Source organism: Mauremys mutica, chromosome 5 (genome assembly GCF_020497125.1).
Source record: "Mauremys mutica isolate MM-2020 ecotype Southern chromosome 5, ASM2049712v1, whole genome shotgun sequence".
Lineage (NCBI taxonomy): Eukaryota > Metazoa > Chordata > Testudines > Geoemydidae > Mauremys > Mauremys mutica.
In genome coordinates this window covers 143,516,194-143,539,979 of record NC_059076.1, presented here as the reverse complement: position 1 = coordinate 143,539,979, position 23,786 = coordinate 143,516,194, and the positions used below count along the sequence as shown (strand labels likewise).

Sequence of the window (23,786 nt, the reverse complement as noted above, 5' to 3'; positions counted from 1 at the left end):
CCTGCACACAAGCAGAGACTGGCGAAGGCTGTGGCGAAGGCACGCACAGAGTCCGCTACGAGAGTGGCTGCGGCAGTGCGTAAAACGGGCCCTGAGCCCTCGACTCCGGCTCCGCAAGCGCCGTCGAGTCCGGCACCGCCACGCTCCCCGGCACCGACTGAGGTGGAGCCAAGGCTGCCTTCAACGCCGGAGACATTCTCCTCTGCCAGAGACCTCATCAGGCTCATAGAGGCTCCGAGCCTCCGGCCCCCGGCACCGCCGGTGCGGGCTGTTGTCTCTCTCGGCAAGCCAGCCAGGATGACAAGACCGCCCTCAGTTGACGAGCGGCGTGGAAGACGGTCGAGGTCCCGGTCCCGGTCCCGGTCCAGGTCCCGGCGCAGGTCCCCGTCCCGCCGCTCGGAGTCTCGTCGCCGCTCCTCCTCGCGGCACCGAGCACCATCCCGACGCCGGTCTGAGTCCCGGTACCGTTCTCGATCTCGGTACCGGTCGCACTCCCGGCACCGATCCAGGTCACGGTACCGTCGGAGGTCGTCTCGGCACCGCGACTCCCGGAGTCACTCCCGGCACCGCGGATCCCGGTCCCGGTCGAGCTCCCGGCGCCGGTCGAGCTCCCGGCACCGTCGGAGTCCACGCTCACGGTCACCGTCCCGTCGGCGCTCTGCGTATCGACCCTCGGTGCCGTCGGTGCATGGCCTCCCGCCGTCAGCGGTTCAGTCCGTCGGCACTACAGCACCGCCTTGGCCATCCCGCACGGCTTCCGTAGCCTCCGGTGCCGATGATACTACCCACCGGTGGCCTACCCCACAAGGACTTCCGCATGAGCAGTGGGGCTACTGGGTCCCGTGGGGACAGCATGAAGGTCAAGGTATCCCGTTTCCCAGGAGGGATGTGACCACCAGCACCAGGGTCCCTGAAGCGACTATTAGCCGGCCGCCTCCCTCTCCTCCGCACGAGCCATCTGCTCATCCGGTCCGCCAATCGCCCACGCTTCACGGTTCGGAGGAGGCTCACCCACCGGACGTAGAGCCGGAGCCGGTTCTGCAGGGTGCATCTTCGTCATCCTCGCCGGACGAGGCGGTGGCAGGGGCTGCGACCAGCGAACCCCCGCCCATTGACCTCCGGGCCTTCCAAGACCTGCTTCGCAGGGTGGCGGCGTCCATGAATCTTCCCGTAGAGGAGGTCCAGGAGGATGAGGACCCAATCACCAACGTGGTGGGTGCGGATGCGCCCGTCCGCGTGGCGTTGCCCTTCGTCCGGACCATTCAAAAGAACGCCACTACGCTATGGCAGACTCCCGCTTCTATTCCTCCCACAGCACGCGGGGTCGAGCGGAAGTACTCAGCCCCACCATCAGGCTATGAGTACCTTTACTCTCACCCAACCCCGGACTCCCTCGTGGTCCAATCTGTTAACGACCGGGAGAGGCGCGGCCAACCTGCCGCTGCGCCTAAATCCAAGGAAGCCAAGCGCATGGACTTGCTCGGCCGTAAGATTTACTCCGCCGGGGGTTTGCAGCTGAGGATCGCAAACATCATGGTCCTCCTCGCCAGGTACGTCTTTGACATTCTGACGTCCCTGGCGAAGTTCTCGGAGCTCCTGCCTTCCACATCACGCCAGGAGTTCTCCGCCTTGCTGGACGAGGGGAAGAAGTCCTCTCGGTCATCTATTACGGCCGCCCTCGACGCCGCGGACTCCGGGGCTCGGACCTTGGCATCCGGCGTGACAGTGAGGCGCATCTCCTGGCTGCAGTCCTCCACCCTGCCGCCGGAGGTGCAATATACACTCCAGGACCTCCCCTTCGACACCCAGGGTCTGTTTTCCGAGAAGACGGATGCTCGGATCCAGACCCTGAAGGACGGGCGTGTTGCCATCCGCACGCTCGGAATGCACACGCCGGCGACGCAGCGCAGGCCCTTCCGGCCGCAGCCCTCCCGCTATCAACAGCGTTATCGCCCCTACACCAGCAGACGTCCGACCCAAAATCGCCGTCGTCCGTCCGGCAACCGCCGCAACCAGGGCCAGGCCGCTTCCAAGACCCCGCAGGGGGCTAAGCAGGCCTTTTGATGGGACGATCGAGGACGGCCCATCACTCTCCCTACCGGATCCTTCCCCTTTATTTTACAACCGCCTTTCCCATTTCTTTTCGGCGTGGTCCCGCTTAACATCGGACAACTGGGTGCTTCAAACAGTCCAGTCGGGATACCGCCTTCAATTTGTTTCGCCCCCGCCTTCCCACCCACCCTCCCTGTCCCTCTTCAGGGACCCCTCTCACGAGCAAGTCCTCTTGCAAGAGGTTCGGACTCTGTTGAGCGTGGGTGCCATAGAAGCAGTGCCTCAAGACAGGCGGGGCAGGGGATTCTACTCCCGTTATTTTCTCATCCCCAAGGCGAAAGGCGGGCTACGTCCTATCCTGGACCTTCGCGAGCTGAACAAATATCTGCTCAAGCCCAAGTTTCGTATGGTCACCCTGGGGACCATTATTCCTTCCCTGGATCCGGGAGACTGGTTTGCCGCCCTCGACATGAAGGACGCCTACTTCCATGTCGCGATCTATCCTCCTCATCGGCGTTACCTTCGGTTTGTGGTCAACAACGCCCACTACCAGTTCGCCGTGTTGCCATTCGGACTCTCCACGGCACCGAGGGTATTCACAAAATGCATGGCAGTCGTAGCAGCAGCCCTCCGCCGTCGTCAGATGCACGTCTACCCGTATCTCGACGACTGGCTGGTCCGAGCTCAGTCCCGTCAGCTCGTGATAGAACAGATGGCAGAAATTCTGTCTCTCTTTCAGCGGCTTGGTCTTCTCATCAACACCGAGAAGTCCACTTTGCTCCCAACGCAGCGGCTGGAGTTCATCGGAGCGGTTCTCGACTCCACGGTTGGCAGGGCCTCTCTTCCCCGCGCCCGGCACCAGACGATGACCTCCATCATCCGGAATCTCGTCGCCTTCCCGACCACAACCGTGCGCTCCTGCCTACGCCTTCTGGGTCACATGGCCTCCTGCACGTATGTCACCGCATATGCGCGGCTCCATCTTCGCCCCTTCCAGTCCTGGCTCGCGACGGTGTACCGGCCTCATCGAGACCCCATCGACATGGTGGTCACGGTCAACAGGACGGCCCTCGACTCCCTCCGCTGGTGGCTCACCCCGGAGGTCGTGTGTGCGGGGGTCCCGTTCCATCCTCCTCGCCCATCCGTTACGCTGACGACGGATGCCTCAGCGCTCGGTTGGGGGGCCCACCTGGGCGAGCTTCACACCCAAGGCCTTTGGTCGCCCCAGGAACTCGCGCTACACATCAATGTCCGCGAGCTCCGTGCCATCCGCCTCGCCTGCCGGACCTTCTGCTCCCACCTACAACGCCGTTGTGTAACAGTACTCACGGACAACACCGCTGCGATGTACTATGTAAACAAGCAGGGCGGAGCCCGCTCTTCTCCCCTCTGCGAGGAAGCGATCCTCCTGTGGGACTTCTGCGTGACCCACTCCATTCACCTAGAAGCGTCTTTTCTTCCGGGAGTGCAGAACACGCTGGCCGACCATCTCAGCAGGTCGTTTCTCTCCCACGAGTGGTCCCTTCGTCCCGACGTTGCACATACGATTTTCCAGAGGTGGGGGTTTCCCCGGGTCGACCTCTTCGCCTCCAAGGCGAACAGGAAGTGTCTCCAGTTTTGCTCGTTCCGAGGTCACTCGCCGGGCTCTCTGTCGGACGCGTTCCTGTATCCCTGGCAGACTCACCTCCTCTATGCCTTCCCTCCCTTTCCTCTCGTGCACAGAGTGCTCCAGAAGCTGAGGAGGGATCGAGCCACCGTCATACTCGTGGCTCCGGCCTGGCCGAGACAGCATTGGTACACCCTGCTGCTCGAGCTCTCCGTTCGGGATCCCATCTCCCTCCCGTTATGGCCGGACCTCATCACGCAGGACTTCGGCAGACTCCACCATCCGAACCTGCAGTCCCTCCATCTTACAGCCTGGTACCTGCGTGGTTGACCCACGCAGAGAGGGACTGTTCGGCGGCCGTGCAGCAAGTCCTGCTTGAGAGCAGAAAGCCTTCCACTCGCTCCACCTACCTGGCGAAATGGAAGAGGTTCGCGCTCTGGTGTGACCAACGAGGGCTCAACCCTTTCATCGTACCCGTCCCTACCATCTTGGACTACCTTTGGTACCTTAAGGAGCAAGGTCTGGCGGTCTCCTCCTTGCGGGTACACCTGGCAGCGGTGTCCGCTTTTCGTCCTTCCCTGGAAGGTCGCTCCATCTTTTCCAATCCGATGGTCTCCCGCTTCCTGAAAGGCCTGGACCGATTGTACCCGCCGGTGCGGCGTCCGGCCCCAACCTGGGATTTGAACCTCGTCCTGTCCAGACTCATGGGTCCGCCATTCGAACCGATGGCCACGTGTTCTCTTCTTTACCTCTCCTGGAAGACGGCCTTCCTCGTCGCCATAACATCGGCCAGACGAGTCTCGGAGCTCCGGGCGCTGACGGTAGGTCCGCCATACACTGTCTTCCACACGGACAAGGTGCAGCTTCGTCCGCATCCGGCCTTCCTGCCAAAAGTGGTCTCGGCTTTCCACCTCAATCAGGACATCTTTCTCCCGGTCTTCTTCCCGAAGCCCCATGCCTCGCCAAGGGAACAACAGCTCCACACCCTCGACGTCCGTAGAGCGCTCGCTTTTTACATCGAGCGGACAAAACCTTTTCGGCGTTCTACACAACTCTTCATAGCAGTCGCCGACCGCATGAAAGGCGAGCCGGTCTCTTCCCAGCGCATCTCCTCCTGGGTAACTCAGTGCATCAGAGCATGCTACGAGCTGGCTCGCGTGCCCCCGGGCCGCTTCACCGCTCATTCCACGAGGGCGCAAGCCTCGTCTGCCGCCTTCCTGAGCCAGGTCCCCATCCAGGACATATGTCGAGCGGCCACATGGTCTTCGGTCCACACCTTCGCCTCCCACTATGCGTTGGTGCAGCAGTCTCGAGACGACGCAGCCTTCGGCTCAGCAGTTTTACACTCTGCCACGTCTCACTCCGACCCCACCGCCTAGGTAAGGCTTGGGAATCACCTAACTGGAATGCATTGGAGCAATCACTCGAAGAAGAAAAGACGGTTACTCACCATAGTAACTGTTGTTCTTCGAGATGTGTTGCTCCAATCCATTCCAGACCCGCCCTCCTTCCCCACTGTCGGAGTAACCGGCAAGAAGGAACTGAGGAGCGGACGGGCCGGCTGGGGTATATATTCAGCGCTATAGCGGCGCCACTCCAGGGGGCGCCCAGCCGGCCCGCCGGAGTTGCTAGGGTAAAAATCTTCCGAAGAGCCGTGCACGCGCGGCGCGCACACCTAACTGGAATGGATTGGAGCAACACATCTCGAAGAACAACAGTTACTACAGGTGAGTAACCGTCTTTTACTGTGTACGTGAGGCTTCTTCTTTTTTTTAGTGGCGGCCTGAATAGTTGCTAAGGGGGGTTACCAGTAACTTTTACAATCCCCCCTTCGGGTCTGACAAGCCCAAATTGTCAGGCCCACTACATAATTTGCGATTAAGCTGGAGGGACAGATATTGGGCTTTTTTTATGGGCAGCAGAGCTTTTGGTTACAGCATTATATAGACATTTTGCACATTGTATTAATACTTAAATAATGCATAGAAGGAAAAGAAGGAAAATAATTTATTTTACAATTGTTTGAAAGAGCTCTGTAAACCAGGACCCAAGGTTTGGGAGAAGGTCCTTAAAACTAAAGGGGTGACTAAGAGATACAGCATGGAAAACAACAGCAGCATTTTTAATAGCTTGTAAATGTTTTTTAATTATGCTAGAGCGATTTACATAAAAACAGCATTTTTTTTATGTGAGCACAAGCTCCCCCTAATTTAGCATTTCTGGCATTTAATACATGTTTATTTTGCAAAGCTATTTTTGCTATTTTATTAATTTTTGTTGTAATTTTTGGAAAGCGTTTATTGATGCATTAGCTGTTTTTTTAAGCTTTGCAGAAATATTTATAACTGCTTTTTTGAGTTTAGCTATTTTTAATTTAGGAATGAGCGCACGAACAAAGGAATGGAATCCCGTTTGTTTGACAACTAAGGGATTCTCGGCGCGCTTTGTTTTAGTTTTTAAGGAGGGGTTGAAAAGTTTGTGAGAATAGCTTTTCAGGTTGAGGATTTGACTGGAGTTTAACATGTTGTTTATTTGGACATTAGGTAACACCCGGGCCACACCACACCGACCTTGCCAGCCGGGAGGGAGAGCTTTGTAGGTGTTATGGCCACAGATAAAATACAAGCCGGGGGTTTTTAAATAAAGGGTGAGGGTATTACCCGCGACTGTATGGTGCCAGGCCACGTGCACCTTTTATTGCTTGGAGTTACTTATTATATGGTTCTGGCACCTTTAATGGGAGATATTTAAGTGTTTTAGGGCATGGGTAACATTTAGGATGTTTTTATAGTATATAATAGCAAACAAATTAGCCGTGAAACTTGCAAGCGATTTTATGGGCTGTGGGCATTTAGATATTTTACTAAGGGATGGGTGAGGCAACACAACACCGGAGTAAATATTTATATAAAATGAATGTGTGTTATTTATGGGGCCCAACGGGAGGAATGAGGGAAATTAATTATTTTGGTAAGGAATGCTTGTTGATTTTACAGTAAAGGCCCTGTGCAGGTGATAAGGGGGGTTTGGGGCGCTTTTAGAAACATTTAAAGGGAAAAAGGTTCTGGTTTTGACATTAAACCGAAGGGTTTGGTTATAGGCCTTAAGGGGAAGGTAGTTTATTTTTATTTTTATTTTTTTTTTAGCATTTTTTAAGCAAAGGGGCAGGTTATACTCAATTTTAAGGATTTAAAAAAAGGGACCCCCTTAGCTGCCCAGGAATAATGCTAAATTTTAGACTTTTTTATATTTATTATATTGATTTTTTTTATTTATAATTATTTAGTTTTTTGTATTATTTGTAAGGCGAGTATTTTGGAGAGATTTGCAGGTACAGTTTACAATTTTTTTTTTTTTTTAGAATGAGTTTGGTGGCACAGCCAGCAATTAGACAAGTGTTTTAATGTGGCCAGTTGCTGCAAGGACTTAATTACTGGGTGGGGGTTGGCATGTACAAAGGGTAAACTGAAAGCAAGTAACCATTGTACTACTACCCAGAAATTTATAGTTTATAAAGTTTTAGGATTTATTTTGTCGGAATAGGAGTTTTAGGTTTTTGAGAGGTTCAGCTTTTTAGGTATTGTTTGTTTTTGGCTTTTTCGGGTTGCAGTGAGAAGAGCTGTAGGGGCTTCCTCGAGGTCCGGTGTTGTTTGCTTCTGGCCCCAGCCTAGGGGCTAGTTTGACTCGGGTGTGATGAATTCAAGTGTCTCGCTTTTTCACACGAATTGCAGTGTGGGAAGTAAGGAGGACTTGGAAAGGGCCCGCCCACCGGGGTTGGAGAGGCTTGTGTTTTTACTTTTTTACATAGACCCAGTTTTTTGGAGTGATTTGATGGGCAGGGATGTTAGCGGGTAGGGACTGAAATTGAGCTGCGTACTTATGGAGAGACATGAGAGTAGTTTGGAGGGAAACAACATATTTGGTTAGTTTTTTGTTACCTTAAGTGACTAAGTTAGTTACAGGTTCTGGATTAGCAAATCCGGTGTGTGGCCTGCCAAATAGAAGTTTAAAGGGTGAGAGACGGAGCCGGCCTCTGGGGGCAGTTCGAACTGCCAAAAGGGCCAGAGGCAGGGCCTGAAGCCGTTTTCACTTAGTTTGAGCGCATAGTTTAGAGAGTTTAAGTTTTAAAGTTTGATTTATTTTTTTTATTTGCTTAGAAGATGGTGGGTTTTAAGGGGTGTGTAAAAGCCAGGTAATACCCAGGGCCTTTGCAATGGTTTGAATAACCTGGGCAGTGGAATGAGTTTTTTGGTCAGAGTTAATAGACCTAGGAGGGCCAAACCTAGGAATGACGTGGTTTAATAAGGTTTTTTTTACTTTTAAGGCGGTTGCTCGTCTAGTTGGGAATGCTTTAATTTAACCAGTTAGTTGACACACGATTACAAGAAGATATTTGTAGCCTTGGCATTTAGGCATTTTTGAATAGTTAATTTGGAGTTGTTTAAAGGGCGTGTATGCCCATAACCTGGCCCCGCGGGGGCCTTTAGGTTTCCCCCTTGGATTGAATTTTGCACAGATGTTACAGGTAGCAAGGACTTGTTTAGTTTTTTGGAATACTTTAGGGGCATATTAAAGTTTATTTACAGTAGCTGCCTTAGCTTTTGCTTTACTGTGTGTTTTTGGATGTAATTTAAGTAGGGCAGGCCGCAAAGCAGCTCGGGGCAAAGCCCTTTTCTGTTTGGTAGTTTTGGGTTTTTTTGGCGTTTTGGTGGCTTTTATGCTTTTTTAATGCTTAACTTTTAAAGGCTTAGGGGTAAAAGGGACCAGGACTGAAGTTGCTGGGAGAGAGGATGTAAGAGCCATCTGGTGGGCAACATAAGGCTGTAAGGAAGCCGCTTTTGAAGCTGTATTAGCCAGCCGGTTGCCACGGACGGTGGGATTTTTTTTTTTTTTTTTGATGGGCCCGGACATGGACGATGGCAACTTTAGATGGCAAGTGAATGGCTTTTAATAATTTTAGGATTAAGGGCCCATGTGCTATTTTAGTGCTACTGGAGGTGATAAACCCACGTTCTGCCCACAATTGGCCTGTGGCATGGCAAACACCAAAGGCATATTTCGAGTCAGTATATATGTTTACCGACTGACCTGCTGCCAGCTCACATGCTCGGGTGAGGGTTATCAATTCTGTCGCCTGGGCTGAGGTGGAGGGTCCCAGCGGGGCAGACTGTAATACATTAAACTGGGTAGTTACTGCGAATTTAGATACCCGCTGGCCTTTCACGACCCGTGCAGAGCTATTTGTGTACAGCTCCAGTTCAGCATTTGGAATGGGCACATCTGAAAGATTTGACCGAGGGTTTTTTTGATGTTGCACTACTTGAAGGCAATTATGTAATGGCTTATGCTCGTTGTCCGGGAAGGGTAAAAGGGTAGCAGGGTTTAAGGTGTGGCATTGTTTAATTTTTAGGTTGGTTTTAGATAACAAAGAAACTTTTAAATGAGTTAGTCTTTGACTAGTTAAATGCTGGGTGCCCTTTTGGACTAACAGCTGTTGGGCTGCATGCGGGGTCCGTAGGGTCATTGGATGGCCCAAGATAATTTTTTTTGCTTGGGGTACCAGGAGACCAGCTGCAACCACTGCTCGGAGGCAGCCAGGAAAGCCTTGTGCCACAGCATCCAATTTTTGGGAATAATAAGCCACAGGCTGTTTGTTAGGTCTAAAAGCCTGTGTGAGTACACCGGAGGCCACCCCTAGACGCTCATGTACATAGAGCACAAAAGGCTTTTGATAATCGGGGAGTCCAAGGGCTGGGGCTGAGGCCAAAGCTGTTTTAATTTTTTGGAAGGCCCTTACAGCCCCAGAATCCCAAGGGAGGGGCTCCTCGGCATCGTGAGCGATTAATTTAAAGAGGGGTTTGGCCATCTCCCCAAAGCCTGGAATTCAGGAATGGCAAAATCCTGCAAGGCCCAGAAATTCCCGCATTTCACCCTTTTGTTTTTGGTTGGGGAATATTAAGGATTGACTGAATACGGGCACTGGATAATGCCTGATGCCCCAGGGTGAGCACATAACTAAGATAGGTTACCTTGTTTTTGGCAAACTGAAGCTTAGAAGAAAATGCTTTATGGTTTTTTTTGCCAGGCAATTTAGCAAGTAAATAGTGTTCGTTTTACATGTTACCTGATTCGGGGGGCAAACCAGGCCGTTATTTACATACAAGAGATACGTAGACCCACCCGGCAGGTTGATATTAGCTAAATTGCCTGCCAGGATGGAGGAGAAAATAGTTGGAGACTCAACATATTTTTGTGGTAGTCGGGTCCAGGTTAGTTGCTCTGCTTTTCCGGTCTCTGGGTCCGTCCATGTGAAGGCAAAGAGATCCCAGCTGTTTTGGTTTAGCGGAATACTGGAAAAGGCATTACACAAATTTATTACTGAATAACAAATGGTACCTGCTGGAATGGCAGTCAGGATTGTGTGAGGGTTAGGTACCACGTTGGGTTTAGCCTGGACGACTTTATTTACTGCACGCAAGTTTTGGACAAATCGGTATACCGGGGTTTTTTTGATTTAGGTCAGGTTTTCTAACAGACAGAATGGGGGTGTTGAAAGGGGACTTAGTGCGAACCAAGACTTTCAACCGCAAGTTTTTTATAAAAGTCGGAGGGGTGTTTGTTTGTTTTTTGCACAGTATTATGGATTTTTGACTAATGTAGAGGGTTTTTTTTGCTTGTTTTATACTTGTTAAAATATGGTTTACAAATTTTTTTAGGTCTGCCTGGTGAGTCGGATCATTCGGGTTCCATTGGGCCGGGTTGGCGAGAGTTATAATGTCGCGCCCGTCACCGGCAGTTTCCGCAGCCTCCCTGGCCCCCCTTGAGACTCGCTCTTTTTTTTCCGTACGCAATAGGCAGTTTAGAAGCTGGCCCACATTCCGCCAGTGAGGATTATGGGACTGGAAAATGGCACGGAATCGCCTATGAACGACCTCCGGGTCGTCTTTAAGGCGAGGCGTAGTGGCTTGCCAGTTCATAAGATCCGCAGTACGAAATGGGATATGAACATAACGGTCTATGACATTCCCATCCGTTGTGGGAACCGGGATGGTTTGGAGGGGTGCCTGAATATTAACTGCATTTTTTTAATAGACTGCTCCCTGTCTTGTATGGGACGGGCTAAGGACGGTGGACAGGGAAGAAATGTACCCACTGCTGGTTGCTTCACCAGCTGATTTATTGACTTGAATTTAGTTTTTGGTGGCGGATCCTGTCTCGGTACAGCTGCTGTTTTAGGCCCTGTAAAGGAGGGTGCCGGGTCCGCCGCAGTTGGTGGTGCTACCGCTGGGGGTGGCCGCGGTTTAGGACAATACATGGGGGGTATATCCTCCCAACAATCGGCCTCGAGAGGGGCCAAGGCTTTCGGGAATAGAGGGGCCTGAATTTGTACCTTCTTTTAAGCGACGATGAGCCTCATCGTCCTACAAAAACCAATAGTCCATTTGCCCCGGTGCTTGGTTTTTTAATATTAGGCACAAAGGGGTTAAATAAGTCGGAATATCAAAGGAGCCAAACTCGGGCCATGCAGTTCCCAGGGCTGGCCAATCCTGGGTGCAAAGTTGTAAAAAGTGCTTCCTTGACATTCCTTTCTGAACATCAGGTAGGGGCCATTGACTTAACATGTAATTCAAAGGGCTATCCTTAGGGTTGTTTTTTTTTGAGACTTACCCATTTGTCTTTTAACATTTAACCAGAGAATTAAACAGAGAGCAGAGGGAATTATGGCCTAAACCAGGATTTTCTACTTTTATTACACTGACCGCTACAGGGGACGGGACAGAAGGATCTCAATTCAACCTCAGAGCTTTATTGCACGCTATGGCTTTCACCCTGAGGAATTACGAACGACAGGCTCAGTTCTGCCCACACACCTAACGCCCAAATGTTTTAAAGCAGAAAAACATTAACTGGTTAACCAAACAGAACAGAACCAGAACCAGAAAACCAGATAGCGTTTCCTTATCCTATTAGGGCTCACCTTATCGGAGCACGAACCCCAGGGGCCGCGGGGAAGTGAGGAAGAAGGGCTAAACACCCCGGTGGCGCCGATCCTAGTTCGCCGCAGCCGTCCGGAGTCCGATGTCCGAGCTAGGAGTGTCCCATCTGGGTTGCCAGAAACTGTTACCGAAATATTGGGTTTGTTTAGCTGAGAGCCAATAACAGCCTGACAGGGATAAGGCAAGATTGCTTTATTTTGCAGAAAAAAGGAGAGTTCTGTACTCAGGTACAAAGAACTCTGCTTTATACAAACTTTACAAACTTTTTATATACTTTTAGATAAAGACCATGCCATGTTAACACTTTATTGGTGGTTGCTAGACCCCGTGAAACTGTTATTTGGTTAGTGAAAACCGGCTCGGAGCTAGTTTTTTTTGCTTTAAAGCAGAGGAAAAAAGACAGTTTAAAAGTTTAGGTTACTGTGTACGTAAGGCTTCTGCTTTTTTTTAGTGGCGGCCTGAATAGTTGCTAAGGGGGGTTACCAGTAACTTTTGCAAAGTCAGCACCACTGGTGTTAGCTACACGGGCAGCCTGGTGTTCACGAGCTGCCACCCACCAGCACCGGGAGTGCCCCTCATCCATCAAACTTGCTTCTGACTCATTTACCTTTGAAAATTAGCCAAAAGCAGCTCTAATTAGACCAACAGGACCATATCCTCTGAACCCTCCAGTTCCTGCCCCTTCAATTGCAACTTTCTGAGGCTCCTATAATACATCACTTCAGGGTACATGATACAACCCTTTGCTCAAGAAGCTCCTTTATAAGGTGAAGTGAGAGGATAAGGCCTGGACACTCTGAGCCCCAACTTTCTCTAATACAAGTATTCCCCTGGCAGACGCAGAGATGAGCAGAGTGGAGCTGGTTGAGACATCCACCTTCTGAAGGATGCCAGCATTGGCTACTCAGTGGGACTGGCAGAAGAGGCCTGAGTATAATGTCCCTTTTAACATAGCAGCCCGTCACCTCAGCCAGGCCAAAATCCTGTGTGAGGGTCTTACCCACCTCCTTCCAGCCTGAAGCAGAGAGCTGTACCAACATTCCTAGGGGTAAGACAGCTTTCCTCTCGGAAGGGCAGCAGGTGCCATGCCGCATTTGGAAACGTGTCCCAGAGAGGGAAAGGTATACAAGGGAAGCACAGCCCTGCCCGTAGCTCTCATGGTGAAATGAGCCAATGATAATGACTCTTAGCTTGATTGTAAAGATGAATTCTGTTTGATATTGTTGGTTCCAGAGAGCAGAAGAGCAGCTGACACATCAGAGTGGAGAAGAGAGACAGCACAGGGAGGACTCTGAGCTGGTGAGCATTCCTCTGGGAAGTTTTGAAATACAGGAGGAGAGAGGAAGAGTAGGGGCAGCCAGAGCACCTGGGAGAAGCCCACCTGCTTCTCACTTCAGCCCCCATCCTTACATTTACTGTCGCCTTGAGTCTGAGGTGGTGGTGGAGATGGGGCTCCTGCCGAGCGAGGGCTGGGGAGACTGGGACTGTAATCGTGGGTCTGGGGTCTGTGGGTTGGATGTGTGGTGCATCAGCAGAGCTGTATGACTGAGAAGTTCAGATGTGCACTATGATTGGGTTTGGCCAGGGCTATCAGACCTTCATTTTCTAAACTTATTGGATTTCTTGAAGTCTTGTGTGAAGAATAATACATCTTTAATTTGCTTATGGATTAGTGTCCTAACAGATAAAGCACAAGATGGGGTTTTAGTTATTAATGAATATGAATCAGAAGTTAGGAAAGTTGCTCAGGTGCAGACTTTTAATATCCCACCCTAGCGACACCTTGTGGTTACAAGTTCATCAGATCCTCAGCTTGAAACAAGCACACTCATAACATGTTCAGTTTCCTTTTTATACACTTCAGGGCTCTTTGAACTGGAGTTTCCAGAAGCAAGTAGTTAGTATACAAAGGGTCTCTTTCCTCACAGCATATCTTCAAAAGATTGGCTTCAAAGGAGGAGGATTTGCATTCCCCTCACCTCAAGGTATTTCCTAAGGAAATTCATTTCATACCTATTGTTCCAGAAAGACCTTTGAACTTCCAGAAATTGTATTAATCTTGTCATTCTACTAAAGAAGTTCCATACAATTTCACAGTACTGTGTAAACATTTGCATTTGTAATACAATGAACTGCAAAGGTGTTAACCCTAATTCAGTAATGTTACACTTTATTGAATTAAAGTTAATCTTAATTCCACAAGGTTTGTTAAAGCAGCAAAGAATCCTGTGGCACCTTATAGACCAACAGACGTTTTGCAGCATGAGCTTTCGTGGGTGAATGCGAAAGAAGTGCATCCAAAGAAGTGGGCACGAAAGCTCATGCTGCAAAACGTCTGTTAGTCTATAAGGTGCCACAGGATTCTTTGCTGCTTTTACAGAACCAGACTAACACGGCTACCCCTCTGATACTTGAAGGTTTGTTAAGTATATTATAGATATTGTCAGTCTGTCAGTCTTATCATATGGTGAAGATAACATTCTTCCCATCACTAGTGGATGTTAAATGGAAGCTACTAAAGTTAGACATCTTTAAAATCAGCAGGTCCAGTTAACTTGCATCCAAGAGATTTAAAAGAGTTGTCTGAGGAAATAGCAGGACCATTAATGTTGATTTTCAATAAGTCTTGGAGCACTGGGGAAATTCCAGAAGACTGGAAGAAAGCTAATGTTATGCAAATTTTTAAAAAGGGTAAATGGGATGACCTGGCTAATTACAGGTCTGTCAGCATGACATCGTTTCTGGCCAAGACAATGGAGCAGTTGATACGGGATGTGAATCATAAAGAATTAAAGAAGGGTAATGCAGTTAATGCCAATCAATGTGGGTTTATGGAAGATAGAGCCTCTCAAACTAACTTGATATCTTTTATTGATAACATTACAAGTGTGGTTGATCAAGATAATAGTGTTGACATATCCTTGGTACCACATGACATTTCAGTCTAGTGATGGAGGTACAATTACCCCAGATCTGCCCAAACACTTGATAGCTGCAGTCCCAACAGAAATTTTATCTCTGACCACAAGTCGTCTTTCAGTCCTTTCTGGGAAACCTCCATAAGTTTCTTTAAATCCTTCTGAGAAATTTCCAGACCCTGTTTTAACATCTTTTGGCCATCTTTGAGTTCTGAGAGCACCTCCAGTATTTCTTCCATCTTAGTTTAACAGGAATACTAGCTTATTTATCTCCGTGGAAACTATCCCACTCCTCACATTAGTGTTGCCCCTTTGACCTGACCAGTTAGCCAATGTTCAGGGCCTTGCAGGCTTGTGTCATCCATTTCTCCTAAGAGAACCTTAAGAGTGGCCACACTGGGTCAGACCAAAGGTCCATCTAGCCCAGTATCTGGCCTGTGCCAAATACTTCAGAGGGAATGAACAGAACTGGGCAATTTTGAGTGATTCATCCCCTGTCGAGTGATCCATCCGTCCAGTCCCAGCTTCTGGCATTAGGAGGTTTACTGACACCCAGAGCAGAGCATGAGATTCTGTCCCTGACCATCTTGGCTAATAGTCATTGGTAGATCTTGTGACAGGTTGGACCCCGCTTTCTCAGTGCCACCAGATGTGCTAGGGTCCCACTGAGCCCACCTGTCCAACCAGCCTAGGTTTCCCTTACTCTGTGCTGCTGTGAAAGGCTCTCAAGCCCCATTCCAACACACACACAGGTAGAGACACACCCACCTGTAGAATCACACAGAGCCAGCGAACAGTCCTCTGTGGGAGGACTCAGCCCAGCACTCATGTGTACAGCTCCTTTGGGATGTAAACCCAAAATAATAGTGTCTTGCACTATGTAGAGAGAGCTGCATGGCGCAAGCTCATAAAAATTGCCCTCTCCCTCAGTGTGGAGGGAGATATGCACAGCTTCCACCCCACCCCCGATATGAATTGCACAAAGTGGGTTTTGAAATAAACAAGAAATACGTTTATTACTACAAAAGGTAAATTTTAAGTGATTATAAGGGATAGCAAACAGAACAAAGCAGATTACTCAGCAAATAAAACAAAACACGCAGCCTAAGCTTAATTCACTAAAGAAACAGGTTACAAATAGAATTTTCTTACCCTCAATGTTGCTATAGGCAGGTTGCAGAGTTCCTGCAGCTCAGAGTTCCAGTTATTTCTCTTCACAGGCTAGACCCCTGTCTCAGCCTGGACTCAGCCCTTGCCTTCCCCAGCTTAGTTCCTTTATTTCTTCAGGTGCTTTCAGCCGTCTCCCTTCTTGGCCGGGAAGGCAATGGAGAAGAGCCCTGATTGACTCACTTCCCATCCTTAAGTAGGATTTACATAAGGTGGGAATCCTTTGTTTCCAGTGGAAAAATACCAGCAGTGTCCAAGGTGTTACTTCATACCAGGTGACATCATCCCATGACCCTGCAGTGTCAAAGCAACATCCCAGGAAGCTTCTCAGGAAGGTGGGAGATTAGTATTTTCAAAGTTCTATTGTCTGTCTAAAAAAAGGCCCATTAAGGCTGATTGCCTACTGTCTGATAGGTGTTCCCCCCAAGTACACATTTGCAATTGTTACATAGTGTGGCAGAGCTCTGACCTTGCTCCTGTGGGTCCTGCGCTTCTAGGCGGTTTATGCTAGCCTCAATGGCTCACTGTGACCCTCCACGTAGCCCTTCTCTCTCTAGGGCCAGGGTCACAGTCTACTGAGCCCTTTTCATCATAGGCTGCAAGGAGGTTGGTGAGAGAACTCCCACAGTCTCTGTTCAGCCTCCTGTCCTGACAGGGGCCTGACTTCCCCTTCCAGGAGATGTTCCTGTAGTGGTGGGTTGGGGGGAACCCGGGCCCGCCCTCTACTCCGGGTTCCAGCCCAGGGACCCTAATGGTAGCAGCTGTTGGCAGCCAACCTTTCACTGCCAGAGTTGCTACATTTCCCTGGGCCACTTCCCCACAGCTCTCCTGCTTCTCCCTTCTTCACCCTTACCTTAGGGCTCCTTTAACGATGGTTTGAGGGTGTCTTCAGTAACCAGCCCTTCAGCCGCACTTCCTCTCCTCTGGCTCCCTGGCTCCCCTGCCTGACTGGAGTGAGCCCTTTTTATAGTATCAGCAGGGCCTTAATTAGAGTCAGGTGGTCACATTAACTGAATGGCCTCACCTGACTCTTTACAGCTTAATTAGAGTCAGGTGTTCTCTTTAGCCTGGAGCAGCCTCTGCTCTGGTCAGTCAGGGAACAGAAAACTGTTAATCCAGTGGCCAGTATATCTGCCTTCTGCTATTCTGCTGTACCCAACTGGCCTGGGTCTATCACAATAGTCAATATTCCTAACTTCAGATACAGAAATGATACACGCATACAAATAGGATAAGGTACTCTTCGTCGCGGTCGCAGATCGAATGAAGGGCCTACCTGTCTCCTCCCAGAGGATTTCATCTTAGGTGATGTCGTGTATCTGTACCTGCTATGACTTGGCTCACGTTCCGATGAGCCACCTTACCGCCCATTCTACTAGGGCTCAAGCTTCATCTGCCGCCTTCCTGGCTCATGTACCCATACAGGAGATATGTCAAGTATCAGAGGGGTAGCCGTGTTAGTCTGGATCTGTAAAAGCAACAAAGAATCCTGTGGCACCTTATAGACTAACAGACGTGGAGATATGTCGTGCAGCTACCTGGTCCTTGGTTCACACCTTTGTGTCACATTACGCATTGGTACAACAGTCCAGGGATGATGCGGCATTTGGCTCAGCAGTTCTACATTCTGCGACATCTCGCTCCGACCCCACCGCCTAGGTAAGGCTTGGGAGTCACCTAACTGGAATCGATATGAGCAAGCACTCGAAGAAGAAAAGACGGTTACTCACCTTTGTAACTGTTGTTCTTCGAGATGTGTTGCTCATATCCATTCCAAACCCGCCCTCCTTCCCCTCTGTCGGAGTAGCCGGCAAGAAGGAACTGAGGAGCGGATGGGTCGGCAGGGGTATATATCCGGTGCCATAGCGGCGCCACTCCAGGGGGCGACCCAGCCGACTCACCGAGTGTTGCTAGGGTAAAAATCTTCCGACGAAGCACACCTAATTGGAATGGATATGAGCAACACATCTCGAAGAACAACAGTTACAACGGTGAGTAACCGTCTTTTCTGGCACCAGCCCACCTAGCCTCCGAGTACGTTAATCGGAAGGGGTATTTCTCTATGGTTCTCCAGGCGCTTGTGGATCACCATGAGCGTTTCATTGACATTAACGCAGGCTGGCCTGGAATGGTGCACGACGCATGCATCTTTCGGAACACAGGCCTGTTCAGGAAGCTGCAAGCCTTGACTTTTTTTCCAGAGGAGAGGGGAAGTCGAAATGCCCATTGTGATCCTTGGAGACCCCACTTACCCTTTAATGCCATGGCTCATGAAACCCTACACAGGGGGACCCTTGACAGCAGCAAGGAGTTGTTCAATAGCAGGCTGAGTCAGTGCAGAATGACTGTGGAGTGAGCTTTTGGCCCACACTCTGTATGGGAAGCTGGACCTGGCCAATGACAACATCCCCGCGGTTATAATCCGCGTGCTGTACCCTCCATAACATTTATGAAGGGAAGGGTGAAAGATTCACTCAGGCATGGAACTTGGAGGTTCAACACCTGGAGGCTGAATTTGAACAGCCAGAGTACAGGGCTATTAGAGGGGCCAGCGCGGGGCTGCAAGGATTAGGGATGCCTTTGAGGGAGGAATTTGAGGCTGAAAGCCACCAATAATGTCTGGTGCCCTGCACAGGAGTGAAGTGAAGTGCTTCCAAGATTAGTAGGAATCTGTGTTTGCTAAGCTGATTTGCAGTGCCTGTTGCTTTCCTGGGCTAAAGTATCTTTTACTTTTTGCAATAATAAAGAATGTTTTCAAAGCCAAAATATCCATTTATTGAAAAGAAAATTCATTTATTGAAAAGAAACACAACTGCTTGGGAAACAGAAAGGGCAAGGGAGTGGGGTGGAGAACGGTACAATCACAGGTTTGCGTATGTCCTGTCTGGAGTGCTGTGCAATGAGTGCTGCACTGCAGGATGGCTGTACTGCATGGGGATGGGGGTTGAGTGCAGTGGGTAAGGGTCATAGTTTGCAGGGCTGGGTGGTGAAGCTACAGGTGTTGGAGGCAGCTGGTGGTGATAAGAACCTGGATGTTGGGGAAAGTGGGTTGGAGGTGACATGAGGGCACAAGGGAAAGAGTTTTGGGACAAGGGCTGCAAGGGGGACAGGCACAGTAGTGCTCCACCTGCATGGCTACGAGCGCCTGGATTGAGTCCGCTTGGTGCTCCATGATGCTTATCAGCCGATCTGTGCTTTGCTGCTGGCGAGCCGTGCATTTGTGCCGGTGCTCCTCATTCTGCTGGTGGATCCTCCTTTCACTCTCCCTCCAATCCTGCGCTTTTAGATTCTCATTAAGAGAAGGCTGCATTACTTCATGCAGCATGTCGTCTTTGCTTCTATGTGGCCTCTTCCTAATGCTTTGGAGTCTTCCGGCCGGTGATAACATGGATGACTGAGATCTCAAGTGCTGCACTTGAAGGCAAAATGCAACACTTAACAGAGGTGGCATTGTTCACACCAGACAGAGCAATGATTCCCCCGTACTTAAGGAGGGCAAGCACAGTCTACACAATAGCATAATGTGCCCGTCCCATAACCTGTGGGAGCCCCAAAATGGTGAGTAAGCACAGGGTCAAGGGGGACTGATTGTTTCATGGCCATACTGTCCTCCGGGTTTCTGTGCCTTGGGGAGAGCCAACAGCTGCAGGGGGCCCCTGTACTGAACACTGTCCCCACATTTTCCACAGGATGAATTTGTCCTGGAAGATACCTCGCTGCTGAGGGTGACCTGGGAAGCAAGGGAAGGTCTTCTACTGCAATGCAGCTTCCACCCTGGCCCATATGCAGCTTGCCTGTGTGCAGCAATGGTCCCCCTGCCCCTCACGGCACAGTGGTGCGGACATGTTAGCCTGACTGGGACAGGTGGCATCAACACCCTATTCCGCACCTAGGCATGCATGCAGCCCTAACCCTCCTCCCCAAGAGCCCACACCAAATAACTTCCTTCCCAAAATAAAAGACGCTTACCGGGAACCTCCTCTGGTGTTTGTCGTTCCCCAAGCCACCGCGACTGGCTACCTTCCTCCTGGCTTGAGAACAGCTCCTGGCTGCATGCATCTAGGGATTCCGGGGTGTCTTCCTCCTCCTCAGTGTCCTCGCTCCCGCTTTCCTCCTCCTCTTGCCTTGTTGAACTGGGCTCTGAAGTGTCCATGGTGATCCTTGGAGTGGAGGTGGGGTCGCCCCCAAGTATCGCATCCAGCTCTTTGTAGAAATGGCAGGTCGCAGGGGCACCAATGGAGCGGCGGTTTGCCTCGTGGGCTTTGCAATAGGCACTCTGCAGCTCCTTCACTTTAACCCTGCACTGCAGTGCGTCCCGGTCATGGCCCCGTTCCATCATGTCCTTTGATATCTGCCCAAAGGTATCGTAATTCCTATGGCTGGAGCACAGCTGGGACTGGACAGCTTCCTCCCCCCAAACACTGATGAGGTCCAGCACCTCACCTCACCTTGCTCCATACTGGGGATCGCCTGGTGCGTGGAGGCCTGGTCACCTGGAAAGATGCGCTGAGAGCACTCCACGCCTGGCTGAGCAAACAGGAAGGGGATTTTCAAAATTCCCAGAGAATTTAAAGGGCGGGTCTGATGGTTGGTCACCTGAGGGCAGGGCAGTAGAGTTCAAAGTGATGACCAGAGTGGCTAGAACAGGCATTGTGGGACACTTCTGGAGGCCGATCAGAGCGCATTAACAGACCAGGGCATCTACACTGGCGCCTCTGTGCTCCAGCAGGGGCGCATCAAACGTTATTCCACTCGCCGAGGTGGAGAACCAGGAGCGCTCTAGCCGTGGAGTCAGAGTGCTCTATGTCCCTTGCCAGTGTGGACGGGTTGTGAGTTAGAGCGCACGGGGCTGCTTTAATGCGCTGTAACTGGCAAGTGTAGCCATGCCCTTAGCTTCTCCGCAACAGCCTTGTCTTCCTTGATCGCTCATTTAGTACTTCAGTCATTCAACGGTCCCATTGACTGTTTGGCATCTTCCTGCCTCTGATGTACTTACATTTTTTTTTGCTGTTAGTGTTTGTGTTGTTGGTTAGTTGCTCTTCTATTTCTTCCTTGGCCTGCCTTATTATACTTTTGCACTTGACTTGCCAGAGTTTGTGCTCTTTTCTATTTTCCTCAGTAGGAGATCTTGGAATCATAAAATGATGGGGACTAAATTAGCTGTTACCACTCAAGAAAGAGATCTTGGAGCCGTTGTGGATCGTTCTCTGAAAACATCCACTCCATTTGCAGCGGCAGTCAAAAAAAGCAAACAGAGTGTTGGGAATCATTAAGAAAGGGATAGATAGTAAGACAGAAAATGTCATGTTGTCTGTATATAAATCCATGGTACACCCACACCTTAAATACTGCATATAGCTGTGGTCACACCATCTCAAAGATATATTGGAATTGGAAAAGGTTCAGAAAAGGGCAACAAAAATGGTTAGGGGTATGGAACGGCTTCCATATGAGGAGAGATTAATAAGACTGGGACTTTTCAGCTTGGAAAAGAGACGTCTCGGGGGGGATATGATTGAGGTCTATTAAAATCATGACTGGTGTAGAGAAAGTGAATAAGGAAGTGTTATTTCCTCCTTCTTATAACACAAGAACTAGGGGTCACCAAATGAAATTAATAAGCAGCAGGAAGTATTTCTTCACACAACACACAGTGAACCTGTGAAACTCTTTGCCAGAGGATGTTGTGAAGGCCAAGATTATAACAAGGTTAAAAAAAATACTAGATACATTCATGGAGGATAGGTCCATCAGTGGTTATTAGCCAGGATGGACAGGGATGGTGTCCCTAGCCTCTGTTTGCCAGAAGCCTGGAATGGGCAACAGGGAATGGATCACTTGATGATTACCTGTTCTGTTCATTCCCTCTGGGGCACCTAGCATTGGCCAGTGTCAGAAGACAGGACTCTGGGCTAGATGGACCTTTGGTCTGACCTAGTATGGTCATTCTTATGAATCATCATGAATAGTTCTCTGAAAACATCTGCTCAATGTGCAGCGGCAGTAAACAAAAAACATCTAACAAAGTTAGGAACCATTAGAAAATAATAAAGAAAAGATAGAAAATAGCATAATGCCACTATATGAATCCATTGTATGCCCACAACTTGAATCCTGCCTGCAGTTCTAGTTGCCCCATCTCAAAAAAAAAGATACGGGGCTAGATGGACTATTGGTCTGACACTGCATGGTTGCTCTTATGACTCCTCATAGACATATCACTAATCTCTGCTACTAAGGGTGTGGAGTTTTCACCTTCCCCTCTGCAGGGCGTGTGTCTGCAAACCAGGGCATAGCCACAGCAAGAGGGATTCACAATATTAACAGCCCTAGGCAGCGAAATAATATCATTTCTCCCACCAAAACATTGGCGGGTATCTTATGGAGAACCCCACCTTCCAAGCATCTTTTAAACCTTCCCAGTCTTGTTAGGCATGAGCCAAAGGCACAAGTGGTTTCATATTTCCCCAAGGCAAGGTGCTTTACTCTCTCCCCTGCGAGCATATCTGATTCCTTAATCAGAGGTTTCCGACCAAGCTTGATCTGGGCACTGTGTGCTTCCACTCTTGAAACAGTCTGCCATTTACACTGTCATCTCTAATACACTCTGTCCACCTCCAGGAGGGCATGTGATGGGTTACCCCCCCTCTGGGGAGTCACCTGATGTACTGGGGTGCAAACCCAAAATGGTATTGGCTTGCACTGCACAGAAACCGGTACAGCATAAACTCCTGAAATTCGCTCCCTCCCTCAATGTGGAGGAAGATCTGCACAGCGTTTTGCCCTCCCCCCATTATGGATTTCACAGACGGGGTTACAGAAAACAAAAACAAGGTTATTGACTCCAGAAGGTCGATGTTAAGGGATTGTAAGGGAGAGCAAACAGATCAAAGCAGATCACTGAGCAAATAAAAACAACCACGCAAACTAAGCTTAATACACTAAAGAAACTGGTTGCATCCGACGCAGTGGGCATTCACCCCTGAAAGCTCATGCTCCAATATGTCTATTAGTCTATAAGGTGCCACAGGGCTCTTTGCTGCTTTTACAGATCCAGACTAAGGCTTTGGCTACACTTGCATTTCAAAGCGCTGCCGCGGCAGCGCTTTGAAGCGCTAAGTGTAGTCAAAGCGCCAGCGCTGGGAGAAAACTCTCCCAGCGCTGTCCGTACTCCACCTCCCTGTGGGGAATAACGGACAGCGCTGGGAGCGCGGCTCCCAGCGCTGGGGCTTTGACTACACTGGCGCTTTGTAGCGCCGCAATTTGCAGCGCTGCAGAGGGTGTGTTTTCACACCCTGCTGCAGCGCTGCAAATTTGTAAGTGTAGCCAAGCCCTAACACGGCTCCCCTCGGATACTGGTTACAAGTGGTAATTTCTCACCCTAAATGTTGCTTTATGGCAGATTGCAGAGGTTCTTGAAGACAAGCTACTCTTGCTTGCAGCTTAAAACTCTAGGTAGTTCTTTCACAGGCCAGACACCTTCTCCAGACCAGGCTCAGTTCTTCCCCCGTCCCCTTTTGTCTTTGTTTCTTAGATGTTTCCAGCACTCATCCTGGGCGGGGATTCAGTGAGGAATGGCCCCTGATTAACTCACTTCCCTGCCTTAAATAGGATTTACATATTGCAGGAATCCTTTGTTTCCCAGTTTGATCCCCACCCCTTATCAGTGGGAAAAATACTAGTAGTCCAAGATGGGGTCCAGTACCAGGATCACATGACCCTGCAGTGTCAAAGCAGACAGGAGTCAAAGGTTGTTTGCAGCATCCCAGGAAGCTTCTCAGGAAGGTGGGAGATTAGCATCTTCAAAACCCTATTGGTCTCCCTAATGGCCCATCCAGGCTGATTGCATTCTGTCTGGTGGGCATTCCCCAGGTGTAAACCCACCTGTAATTGTTACATAGTCAGTATTCCTAACTTCAGATACAGAAATGATACATACATACAGATAGGATAATCACATTCAGTAAATCATAACCTTTCCAATGATACCTCACATGAAGCACATCTGAGTTATGCCATATTCATATCATGAGAATATGGAGTGTA

General features: G+C 49.7%; 1 protein-coding gene across 4 annotated transcripts in view; it reads left to right on the top strand.

The window, feature by feature from the left end:
* The window catches only part of LOC123370842 (dedicator of cytokinesis protein 2-like), a 336,056-nt gene that overhangs the window by 175,072 nt on the left and 137,198 nt on the right, over positions 1-23,786 (top strand). For all 4 annotated transcript variants that reach the window (XM_045017656.1, XM_045017657.1, XM_045017655.1 and 1 more), the window contains one exon: positions 12,889-12,954. In XM_045017656.1, coding sequence (XP_044873591.1) covers positions 12,889-12,954 — 66 coding nt within the window. The remainder of the gene's footprint in view (positions 1-12,888; positions 12,955-23,786) is intronic.